The sequence below is a fragment of the Eulemur rufifrons genome, chromosome 7 (genome assembly GCF_041146395.1).
Source record: "Eulemur rufifrons isolate Redbay chromosome 7, OSU_ERuf_1, whole genome shotgun sequence".
Classification (NCBI taxonomy): domain Eukaryota; kingdom Metazoa; phylum Chordata; class Mammalia; order Primates; family Lemuridae; genus Eulemur; species Eulemur rufifrons.
The window spans coordinates 143,745,659-143,758,715 of record NC_090989.1 but is presented as its reverse complement, the minus strand read 5'-3'; the positions used below and the strand labels follow the sequence as shown (position 1 = coordinate 143,758,715).

The window sequence follows — 13,057 nt, the reverse complement described above, 5'->3', positions numbered from 1 at the left end:
GCCCATTTCTAGGTCCTGCAATTCTAGATTCTCAACTATTAGTGAACAGAGCTACTTCCCATATCCCAACCTGCTCACCACTTCTCCCAAATCACTGCAGTTTCCATCTTGCTCTTCTTCAATCCATTTTTGACATTGCAACCAGAGTTCTTCATAAAATGCAAATCAGATCCCATCAGTTCCCATCAAGTTGAAATCTAAACTCTTTAGTATCCTGATGGAACCCCTCCATCTGGTCTGAATTCTGCCACCTCAACTCCACCACTGCTACCCTGCCCCAATAGACCCACCACTGCTTAACCCTGGGCTGCACATGACAGCACCTGCCCAGGCCCCACCACCCAAGAATGATTGATTGGTCTGGGGAGGACCCAGACATTGGTATTTTCTCAAAGCTTTCCATGTGATTCTAATGGCAGCCAGGGTGGAGAACACCAGATCCACTGCAATGAACTTTCAGACACTCAAACACATGCCTCTTGCACCCCAGGCCTTTATCCTTGTCATTTCTTTTGTTTTCTGGCAAAACTCTTCATTCCTTCTTCCCTTTGGCCCAGCGAACTCCTATAGAGCCTTCACGTCGCACCCTCCACGTCCCTTCTTTCCCTTCCCTGACTGCCCAAGTGCAGGAAAGGAGCCACTCCTATACACTCCCCTGAGTCTGCTTTTCTCTCTCATGGGATGGATTCTCTAGGACACTGTGAGTGCCTCTGTGAAGGCAGGAACATCTAAGCTGCACCCCCAAGGCACCCAACACAGTGCAGTGTCTGTCCCGCAGAGGAGTCTAAATGCATATTTGTGGAGGAGGCAGAGTAAGAGGAGCAATAAAGGGGCACTGAGGCTAACAGAGCAACAGATTTCAAAGCAACTAACAGTTCTCAGGCATTTACTATGTATCAGATACTGCTCCAAGGGCACTAACCATGCTAGACACAGTAACCCTCAGTGGGGACATGTGTGGCCTCATCTTGTCCGTGGGCACTACAAGGCCTGGTGCACTATTACCTCTATAAGACCTGGGACTCACGTTGGTACCAGGAGCTCATCAAAAGTAACAGAGGAATGAGGGCTGGTTTCCAGGCAAAACTCCCTTCTGCCCACCTGCCACATACCCCTGTCAGGTGTCACCACTAGCAGCCTGTGAGGACTCACTCCCTCTCTGCTCTAACAATCTCCAGGTGCGTGGGTTCCAGGGGCTGTGGTGCTGCCCCGCTCCCTCACCGCTTAGTGCCCACGCCATCTCCCACCCAGGCTCTTTCCAGGTGTGTAACTGAATTTTCTTATGGGAAGCATTCATCTACTTGGTAATTTAAAAAGTTTTCTGTGAAATAGGGTCTCAGAGAAGCCCACTTTCAGCTTGCAGGACCCAGTGTAATTTAACAGGAAAATATTTCTATTTTTATAGTTTTGGCGTCTGTTGTGCTCCTGATGAACACATCCTCACCATGAATAAATTTAGGGCTGCCCAGAGCCACGTTATCTCAGAACTGGAAAGGGAGACTGAAGAACATATTACCTAACCTGCTTATCTTACAGATGGGAAAACCATGGCCCCAGAGAAGGAAAGTAACTTAGAATTATAGGCACTTAGAATGCAGACCATTATAAGATGAATGGTGCCAGGCCCTGTATCAGACACTTTCTATTCGCTGTTCACCTACTGCTTGTAACTGTCCTTGGATGTGGGCATGACCAGTTCTATCTTTACTGAGGTAGACGTGGAGGCCAGGGAAGGTTAGTCACATGGCTGGTAAGAGAGCTCTGACACTAAAGGCCCTGCTCTTTCCACTCTTCCCACGGCTCCCTGGGGCTCAGCCCCTCTACTCTGCCCTGTGTAGGTGGGACTAGCTTCCTCCTGAACATCTTCAGTGGGGAAGAACACACTGAAGGAGCACCTTATCCCATTTTCAGATGGCTTGTTTCCTAGGAAGTTGGTCTAAGGTCTCAGCAGATGGAGGCAAAATGACAAAATGAGTTCAGGCCTCATGACTCTAGGCCCAGGAACAATGGCACAATACCTTTATAATTAGGTTCAAAGAAGAAAATATTCCTAAAAGAAAATATTCAGGATGGGGCATGGTGGCATGTGCCTGCAGTCCCAGTTACTTGGGACGATGAGACAGGAGGGTTGTTTGAGCCCAGAGTTTGAGATCAGCCTGAGCAACATAGGAAGAAGACCCTGTCTCTAAATAAATAAATAAAAATAAAAATAAGAAAATTATCAAAGTAATACTTGCAAAGAAAGTTCTAAAGTAATAGGCAAAAATCTGGGCTCTCATGTCTGACAGCGCACATTTCAAAGTGCCAAAGGCACTCGACAAACAGCTGGATGAGAAGCACCCTCACCTGGGTGAAGTACATCCTGGAGGAGTTGGAGCCCAGGAGCTTGCTCTCAATGTGCTGCTGCACCCGTTCTAGAATGCTCTCCTCGTGCAGGAAGTGAACTTCGTGCTTTGTGGGGTGCACATTGACGTCCACATTCTGGGGGCTGATTTCTAAACTGGCAGAACAAAAAGAGAACAATTACCTCAGCTGGTGGGAGACGGGAGGAAAAATCTACACATGGTATGTGTGGTGGCCAGAAGACTTGAGGGAGGGGGGCAAATGACATCGTGGTCAAAACCTCAAGATCGAGTCTAAGTGACTGTGTTCAAATATTGGCTCTGCTACTTAAGAGCTGTGTCACTTTGGGTAAGTTATACCATCTTTCTTTGCTTCAGTTTCTTCATTTGTAAAGTGGACATAATAGCATTACCTATCTCACAGGTCTATGGTGGGGACTAAATTCACATTAAGCACTTTGCATGTATCTGACACATTTATCACGTTAGCTGTAACTGTCTTCATTTTAGAACCAGTGGAATTTCTTGTTACATGACCTTGGGTATGTCACTTAACTTCTCTGGATTTGTTTTCTAATCTGCAACCATGAACACAGGTTCCCTAGTTACTTTTCAGTATTATATGAGGGTCAGAATAAGAACATTTGCAAGAGTATCTTCTAGCATTAAAATGTAATACAAAAGTCAGTTTAGAGGCCATGCCAGCTATTAATGTCAATTTATTGCCTCACTCCAAGTCCATCTTTCATTGCTTGCTCTGTGATAACAGTGCATTGCAATGTGAAGCTTTGTCAGCAAAGAGCTGGAGGGACACTGGAGGAGGTGGGGGTTTCTATGCCAAGTTAGGGTGCACTTATTTCTGTCAGACTTCTGCAAGTTCCTTTGCACAGGCTGCCAGCAACACATGGCCCCTTCTTGTGGGCAGTTCTCTCTAGCACTCAGAGTGGTGCCAGGAGAGCAGGCCTCATCGACTTCTCCACCGCACAGTGAGCCACAGCTGCATTCCCTCAGTAAGGTCTGCATCTCAGTCAGGGGGCTGACATCCACATGCTGAGTGTGGTGACAGGTAATGGCTACTGATTATATCTGCTATTCCTGTCTCTTCATTTCTTACTATCCAATCTCCTATCCCTCTAATCCCGTTTGTAATTCTTTATATTAAACTCTCCCTGTTAAAAATGTTATATGGTTGCTATCTCCTAATACAGCGAAGGAACAAAGTGATAACTTGACCAGTTAATTACCTTGTTAAGGGAAAACAAGAGGAAGTCAACAACTCTACATTTAATCTAAAAACTACCTTTAACCACAATTTTTACACACACTCCCACACTTCCTTTCCCCTTCAATCAAAACTAGAACAAAGAAGCCAGGTGAGGTGGCTCACGTTTATAGTCCCAGCTACTTGGGAGGCTGAGGTGGGATGATCACTTGAGCCCAGAAGTTTGAGGCTGCAGTGAGCTTTGATTATCCCACTGCACTCTAGCCTGGGTGACAGAATAAGACTCCATCACTTAAAAAAAAAACCCAAAAACCACTAGAACAAAGAGAAATTAACTCTCTAACATAATTTCTACTCAGAGGGCCAAGGTTTCAGACTTAAGACATTTTAGTATGAACCATGCCCAGTACAAATAATAGCCCTGTTACTAAGAGAGTGATCTTTTGTCATACTGTGATAAAAATGCTAAAAAAGGTGAAATAGACATGCTAGTAGCAGAACCAGAAACAATGCAAAGACATCTTCCATAAGTCAGACCCTAGACTAAATTCCTTTAGAACAGGAGTACCTCATATTTATTCTGTATTTCAAATATCTACTATGGGGTTTGGTCTGTTTAATGCAAATGCCAAATTATTTATGACTGCTAAAACATGACTGCTAAATTATTTTAAGGAAACTCTTGGCAATCAACAACGGAGAGGCTAAGACGATAATCTCCATAGAGCAGAAGACTGTCTTTCATGAAAGGAAAAAGCTGTTCTGGCTTCCAGGATTGACCCTGGCAGAAGTAATATCCAGAGCCTCCTGAGCACATCTGTCTCTCCTCGGCCTACCAGCCATCAACCACTCCTGAAGGACGAGACACATTATTCACCTTTGTATCACCAACACAAAGGAGGCTGGCACGTTGGAGGCTTTCGGTGAGATTCTGCTAAATTAGTGAATAATGTGCCTTTTATCTGTGCGAAGGGACAGAACATCCTTTGGCACTGGTGTGTGGGATCCACTCCGACTGGGCTGTGAAAGAAGCTAGGCCATCTCTTGCAAACACAAGAGCCTGACAGAATTTCTGTTCCTTGTGAGCCTTGGGTGAGGAGTTCGACGCTGCGTTACCTGAGGTACAGGAATGGATGAGTGTTTTTGGGCAAATAAGCTGCATACACCGTTTCTATGGCTTTTCTCAAGGAAGTTGATTCTACCAGACGATCTAAAAAATAAAAAGAAAGTAACCAGTTCAAAACTGTCCTGAGGGGTGAGATCACAGGTACACATTCATGTCGAGCCAGGAAATCACCAGAGGAGGAAGGGCTCCAGAGTGATGTGTACATCAGATCCCCGGGAAGAAAGGGCATCCTCTACCTGTTACCACTTCCCAGCATCTCACTATGGGCTTGGGACTCTCTCCTTTCAGCTAAGTAGCAGAAAACATGATAGGGCAATAAATTCTGCCTCCCTACTTCCCTTCCCCTCAATCAGCCCATGTGGACTAGCTTTGCCCTTGTTGGGCACAATGGGAAGTATGACATCAGCTCTCAGACTTTTCATTCTACAATACATACTGGCTATCCCATGTGCCACGTGCTGGGAGACAATACGATGGTGAATAAACTAACCCCCACCCCAAGTGGTTGGCACTCTTATAGAGGGGTCTGTGCTAAATGGTGAGATGAGGGAGCAACTAACTCTGCTCTGGGAGTTTCAACAGTGGTGTATCCACACTGAGTAATGAAGGATGAGTTTTCCGGAATTTCAGGCAGTACTAACATCTATATGTATGTCTAAGGTAATTTAGGAAATGAGGCAGGTTTGGAGAGGGCAGAAAACAATAAAGGCTGGGAGACAGAGGCCTAAAATGAGAGAAAGATGTATTTTCAGAAAACATAGCTCTCCCTTCTCACCAGACAGATTTCAGATGACCTGCTGGTGACCCGCCGTCCTGTGTCACTGTAGCCAAGGGTATGTCACGTCTTTTTATTTCCAACAAAAAGAGTGGCCATAATTTTATCAGTGAGGAGAATATTATTCTTTGAATGGTCACCACACGCATGGCCCCTTCAATAACGTAACTGTACTCTGTAACACGTGTCCTGACCACACAGGCCTGGAGCCGGCGTGGGCCCCTGACAAAAGCACAGCTGGGGCCCCTCTGCTGAGATTTCTGAACTCCAGACAAGCTAAAGGAGTGTTCTTTGTCCCTGCCACCTGAGTGAGCCTGCACAGTGTGTAGATAACTGAAAGGCATGCATACGAGTCTGACCTATCTTTGCTATTAGGAACTTGGCATCGTGCACAGATTAGCTAATGGGAATGCGAGACTGTGGTATGCAGCCCCCACAGAAACCCTGACAGAGGCCAGTCTAGACAGCACTTACAGTGACTTCGTCTGTCTACTATATAGCCAACGTATGTGTTACAAAGCAGATATTCTTCATGGTTAGGAAAAAATGACTCAAAAACATATTCTGAGCCTTGACTAAAACAAGCTTTGTTATATGTCAGGCTTTGTTATATATCAGTCCATCTTAATGAAGTAGGAAAAAATCCTGCTAATAGATATCAGTTTAACAGAATGTGTCTGTAAAATGATCGGCTCTCTCCGCACTGCTCCTGCATTACTTTGAACAACGGCTATAAAACATGCATATTTTGAGACACATATCTGGTCATTGCTATACACGGAAGGAGGGAATATACCATTTCCAATAGCTAACAAAGCAAAAACTATTAATATAAAATTATTACAAAATGCCTTAAAAAAAAAAAGATGGGACTCATAAGATAAAAAGGATGAAAACTGAACATCTGGAAAGGTGCATCTTGTTTCTGAATGAAAAATGAAAAACTGAGCCAAACTGTGGGATTATTTGTTGTTGCTCTATCACTAGCAAAACCTTGTAATAAAGGCCGGGCACGGTGGCTCGCGCCTGTAATCCTCCCACTCTGGGAGGCCGAGGCAGGAGGGTGGCTCAAGGTCAGGAGTTTGAGACCAGCCTGAGCAAGAATGAGACCGGGTCTCTACTAAAAAATAGAAAGAAATTAACCGGACAACTAACAATATATAGAAAAAATTAGCCGGACATGGTGGCACATGCCTGTAGTCCCAGCTACTCGGGAGGCTGAGGCAGGAGGATCGCTTGAGCCCAAGAGTTTGAGGTTACTGTGAGCTAGGCTGACGCCACAGCACTCTAGCCTGGGCAACAGAGTGAGACTCTGTCTCAAAAACAAAAAAAAAAAGAAAACACCTTATAATATACAATTAAATTATAAGAAACAACGCAAAATAGTACTTACTTTGTAAGTAACTATCATGTAAACAATATGTCAGCAGACAGATAATGACTTGAAAGGAATTTGAAAAAAATCCAAATTCATTTAATTTCTTCCCTAATTTCTAGAACTGTTCTTTGCATCATAAATCTCATTTTTTGAAAAGAAAACTCTCAAAGGGCTTAGCATTCAATTTCTTTCCTTTAATGACAATATCTATATTCAAGGTATCCCTGCTTCTGTGTCCTGCTGTGCAATTTCAAACAGTGGCCCATGATCTAAGGGCAGAGCAAATCTCTGTCTAGGGCCTGCTTGTAAAGCCTCCTATGTCAGCAAATGAGGAATGTATACCAGCTCACCAGGGCCTGTGATGCCCTCTCCTTGGCTTCCTCTTAGAGTTGAGAACCAGTGTCTATAACAACATGTATTGAAAGGCTAAGTACAGACTTAGAATGAAAATTTATAAATACCTCCTAATCAAACCAAACTTTGGCATGAGATTTCCCTGTGTATAATCTAATTGTGGATTAGGAATTTTTCCAGGTTCCCAAAAAATTCTCTGTGGATGGATTTCTCCATTTGGTTCTTTTTCACTTACGGTTGATGAAGAGTAAGAAGATGCACTTCTTCACTGAGTAGTTTGCATTGGATATGTAGCCATTCATTTTGAAGGCTAGAGTTTTATCCTCACACCCAACTTCTATCAGTTCTCTGGTTAGAAAAGAGAGATTCCAAAGCTTTTGAAAACACTGCAAGACTCAAATATTATAAAAGAACCACAATTAGAAGACACAGGGCCCCTTCCCATAAACTAACTTTACCAAATGAAGACCCCAGAAACTTGGTTAATTAAGGTCCTCTGGGATCACCCATCCACCTATCCATCATCTGTTCATCCACCCACCCATCTGTCCATCCATCCATTCATCCACCCACCCACCTATCTGCCCAGTGTTTTCAAGCTCTTATGCTATATGCCAGGCACTGCTCTAATTACTGGGATATAACAATGAGTACAAGCTCTGAGACCTTATTTTGCTGAAAGTTCCATGTATCTTAGTAATTACAACCCAAAGATGAGATTCCAAAAACTCATCTCTGCTGAATTGCTACAGTGAATAACAACACAATGTGACTCCAGTGTGGTGTTCCCCATTATGTGTTTATTGGGAAGGGGAGGTTAGTAAGTAGAAAAGAAGTCTTCAGACAAGCCACACATTTCTGCCTGAAGACCTTTCCAGGTGCTCATCCTTCTGCCTGGAAATCTCTACTCCTAACCTATTGCACAGCTAGTTAATTTTTCTTTATCCCTCATATCTCAAGGATTATTACTTCTTCAAAGAGGCTTCTCTGACTGTCCCTCTCTCTGACCCCAGTTAGTCTCTCATCACTCCCTGTATGTTTCCTCTGAGGCATCTAGCACAACCTGCTAATGACAGGCAGAATTATTTCATGTATTTTTCCAACTAGAAAGTTGTCTGAGGGCAAGAATAATTTCTGCTTTTTTCTCTACATCTGCATGATATAGCACAGCACTTGGTAAATAGCAGGCATTCAATAAGAGTTTGCTGAATGGATGGGGGAAGCTTGTCATACAGCAATATGTGCTCTGAATCTCTGAGTGGAGGTTACAGCTTGCAGCATTTCCTACACACTGAATCAGCAAACTCTTTTTCCCCAAAATGTCTCAAAAAGATAGTGTTCTGGAAACCTGCTTCGGGAAATGGTGCTACAGGGGATTTCTAATCTCATACAGTCCCTCTAAATTTCATAACAACTAATTCTGAGCCTTAAAATTTAGTCAAGAAGCTCTAAAAAGTTACATTATAAAAGCTCACTCTGGGAGCACAGTTAAAAAAATTAATTAACATTTAATTAGAAAGAAAAGGGTAATTAAAAGCAAACTGGTTGTTCCCGAATTGGCAAATTGATTCGGCTCAAAGAATAAATAATTTGTTCTTCAAAGTGGAGACTGGGTACTGGGACGACTGCTGCTGCTTTTACGATTTCTGGCAAAAGTGAAATGAGGGACTGTCTCAGTCATCTGTGTATCCACAGCGTCTGGTGCACACCAGGCATATGGAAGGGTCTCAGCATCTTCCCCCTCAGATTATGATATATGCACTTTGGGCTTTGTAAAATCTTGAGATTTAGCTAGGAATGTGTGACGGAAATGGTGGATTTTACACATGGAGGGGAGCACACTGAGGAATCCATAATGCAAGCAACTTCCCTCTTATGCTTTTCTTGATAATGAATATTTGATGACACTTGCAAATCTAGTCTTTAAAGGCAGGAAGTATTTTATTCGTCTTTATATCCATAACTTCCGGCACAAAGCCTGGAATACGGGAGATAATAAATGTTCAATGATAGATAAATAAATGACATCCTAAAGTGATGATAATGGAAATACAGGGAAAAGAGGGAGCACTGGAGGATAAAAGAATTCTAATATACTATAAATATTTTGAAGACTAAGACCTCGAGAGAACACACTGATTTACAGCCACAGCATCTAGGAGATAACATGCACCCAGGAAGTGTTGATTACATGAAATCATCACTCTATTAATGAATCTGAAGCCTAAAAACAAGCCTGTGTATTTGACTAAAGCAAACTGTTAAGGCAGGTACTATTTTGACAGATTGTAAAACGATGTGATGGAATGATAAACCAAGATAAGAAATGCAAAAGGTTTTTTATATACAGCTTATCAACATACCGACTAACAGCATTTCCAAAGATGGAGCGAATATTGTCCACGGTTGTAGCACTGGGTAGTGTTCTAATGTCAGCTACCGTCTCACCTTGCTGATAAACAAGAGATACAAGGACTTACTGTCTCACAGTTGTAACTGAAACATCATAAATCTTATCTCCACAGGCAAAATATATATTAAAAATCCTCCTTTTCTTTTCATAATATAAAACCATTACCCATAAATCAAGAACTTACTTTTTTAACTGAGAAACCAATGCCTGAATTGTGTATTGAATACCTGGAAAAGAAAAACAAAATAAAAGAGTAAGTGAAGAGTAGCCAAGTGTACAACGGATGTCAGAGCCCCCTTTTAGTTAAATCCATTAGTGGAGCTGAATGATCTAAACAAAGGTATATACAAACAAATACATCTCGATACATCCTATTTTACCAACAGAAGAATGAACCAACAGACTTGATAGAGATGCTAAATGTGACTGAATCAAACAAAACACAGTATTCTCTGCTTTTATAGGCTGCTGATTAGACTCAAAGATATCTCGCCACAATCTCTTTAACTGTAGTTTTATTTTCAGTGTCCCAAAAGGTCTGGTTTGCCTCAAGGACACCTTGAACCCAGGTCTTACAACACCCGCACACTTCTATTCATTCTCTCTGAGCCCTTAATGCACCCCACTCTTCACTGGTTTCTTTCTATACCTTCTTTCCTGGTTGGCCATTATTCACTACTCCTCCCTCCATGGTCCCATGAACTGAAGGACTGTGTCTACCAAAATGAATTTATTAAGTAACAATAACTCACTTTACCATACCTAGAGCCAAACAGCCAATCAGAACTTCTTTATTTTCAGTTAATGAATATTCTGACACTGATTTATACAATTTCAGGAAAAAGCAAAGTAACTTGATATATGAGCCTGTGCCATTTTATTATGGGCAAATGTTTGATTCATTTCAGACTTTTTAGAAATACTGAAAAATAATTAACACATCCCTATTATAATTCAAGGACATGTGGGTTTAGACAGTTTATGCTGGAGCCATTTGCACCAGTAGATTAAGGTGTTGTTTTCACCTGCTCTCAACCTCCTCCTCCTTCTGAAAACAGTTTCTAATCTTCCTTTGGAAAACTACCTCTATCCCATTCCACTTGATGCACCCTTAGTAAGACTCCCAATCAAGAAACCTTCTCCCCATAGATGTGGGTAATGATGGTGTGACCCAAGCTATGCCAATCAAATGCACTCTCCCAGCAAAAAGACTCTAAAGCAATATCAGGAAAAGAATCAAGACAACTGGAGTAGGGTCATGACATTAAGTCCTGGAAGGCACCTTACTTCGTGTCCTCTCCAAGGAGCAGCTGTCCACACTTTTTTCCACTTGGTATGTAGCTCCTAGCCTTCTAAAACATTTATTTTCAGCCCAAGTTAACTAGAGTCAGTTTGTTTTCCTTGCCACCAAAGAACCCTCATTGATAAAAAGACCAACTACTCTTTTCTGGGGAGATGAGAGAAAGCCCAGAATTGGTGACTAAACCTTGACCAGAAATAATCTGTAAGCTAGTCTTGCTGTTTGTCACCAATCTGAGCAACTGTTCTCAATTTATAAGCACTGGGACATATTCCTTTGGTGACAGATCTGAGAGACCCACCTCCCAGATTTTGGGCTGTTACCTGCCAACAACTTCCAAAATTTTCCCATACTCTTCACTTGGATGTTTTAAAGCTTTCCTCCTCGTGGATATGTTGTAAAAAAGGTCCTCCACCTGAATAGAAGATTGATTTTTCTCATAAATTCATAGAAGCACATGGAATTAAAAATCCAAGATGTCCAGCTAAAGCTGGGTCTTAAGGTAGTGAATCTAATTATATTTACCAACAGCACAGTTCTAAGCACTGACTGGGGGAGGGAGCAAGGGATAGGGCAGAATTAACAAAGGAATTAAAGGACATTTTTCCTGCCTCCCACATGTATTCATTAATTTCTCAAATATGTACTGGGAGCTTTCTCTATTCCAGGCTCTTTGCTTTATGCTGAAAATACGAAGACAAATAAAGCATGACCTTGCTCAGAAGAGCACATGAATTAGTAGGGCACACATGAAACTTTACAAACAATTATAATATCACATGGCATTCAAAAATATTTTTCAAACTAAGAATAATCATAAAATTTCTTTTTTTTTTTTTTTTTTGAGACAAAGTCTCACTCTGTTGCCCAGGCTAGAGTGAGTGCCGTGGCGTCAGCCTAGCTCACAGCAACCTCAAACTCCTGAGCTCAAGCGATCCTCCTGTCTCAGCCTCCCGAGTAGCTGGGACTACAGGCATGCACCACCATGCCCGGCTAATTTTTTCTATATATATATTTTTTTTAGCTGTCCATATAATTTCTTTCTATTTTTAGTAGAGATGGGGTCTCGCTCTTGCTCAGGCTGGTCTCGAACTCCTGAGCTCAAACGATCCGCCCACCTCGGCCTCCCAGAGTGCTAGGATTACAGGCGTGAGCCACCGCGCCCGGCCTCATAAAATTTCTGAGATCATTTGGAGTTCTTGAAAATCATATTGTGGTTACCCTGGTACAGGATCTCTCTTAACAGGCGCTGTGAAGCCCACATTCTTCTCTTTCCTGCCTGTCTCATCGTGCCTGGGGGTTAGGCAGGTTAAAGTGGCCTTCAGGGAGAAGTACTCTAGCTGGGGCTGAGAAGGTGGAGGGGCAGGATGCATAGCATTACAGTGGGGTGCTTTGTGGAATCACAGAATGGAAAGAGACCAAGTGACACACCACAAACATAAGGCAGCATGGTGGACTTCCTCCTGCCTATAGATACAGTCACGTCTCACCAAACACCCTTTAAGGCAAAAGGGCAAGTATTCTTTGTTCCGTTTGACAGACAAGAAAACTAAGGGTAAGGAATGTGAAGTAATTTGCCTCTGGACACACAACCATTAAGTGACAAGGCTAGGGTTCTAACCTACATCTTCCAGAGCCAAGCTTAATCTTTCATTGCCAACTACTCTGCCACTGATTTCTGCCATTCTGATAAAGGGTCTCCCAGCCCCTTAAAAAAGACAAGGGGGTGGGCCTGCTGCCACACCACAAAAGCCAATAATAATTTCTATTGCTTAGAGGGTGATATCATGGGGCCTCTATTGGCTATAAAAATTCATCTTATTGTTACTCTGAAAACTCAGACAATTTTATGTTTTATTTCAATATTTATACAAAGCTTTTTTTCAATAATTTACTTTCCCATCTACCATTCTTACCGTGATCTGGGTCCCCTGATTGCCTGCACATGGTTTAGGAGGACCTTTTAGTTTTCCATCTGAGTAACTTGCTCTAATGAGAAAATATATGAAATTATTAATATTCAATAGAAACAGAGATAAATACTTATCCAAAGGGGAGAAAAGAAAATCATACTAACATCAAATTAAAATATGGCCATTTTATATATTGTCTTAATTACTTATCATTTTTCTGTTTATTTTTCTAAT

At 42.2% G+C, this 13,057-nt stretch overlaps 1 protein-coding gene across 6 annotated transcripts in view; it reads right to left on the bottom strand.

Moving 5' to 3' along the window:
• MLH1 (mutL homolog 1) overlaps window positions 1-13,057 on the bottom strand; it is a 48,104-nt gene that overhangs the window by 25,754 nt on the left and 9,293 nt on the right. For 5 of the 6 annotated variants that reach the window (XM_069475503.1, XM_069475504.1, XM_069475507.1 and 2 more), the window contains 7 exons: window positions 12,827-12,899; window positions 11,234-11,325; window positions 9,795-9,837; window positions 9,561-9,649; window positions 7,433-7,545; window positions 4,681-4,774; window positions 2,347-2,500 (listed from right to left, as the gene is read on the bottom strand). In XM_069475503.1, the coding sequence (XP_069331604.1) occupies window positions 2,347-2,500; window positions 4,681-4,774; window positions 7,433-7,545; window positions 9,561-9,649; window positions 9,795-9,837; window positions 11,234-11,325; window positions 12,827-12,899 (658 nt within the window). Of the gene's footprint in view, window positions 1-2,346; window positions 2,501-4,680; window positions 4,775-7,432; window positions 7,546-9,560; window positions 9,650-9,794; window positions 9,838-11,233; window positions 11,326-12,826; window positions 12,900-13,057 lie in introns of those variants that run through there. The other variant, XM_069475508.1, reaches the window with a different exon arrangement.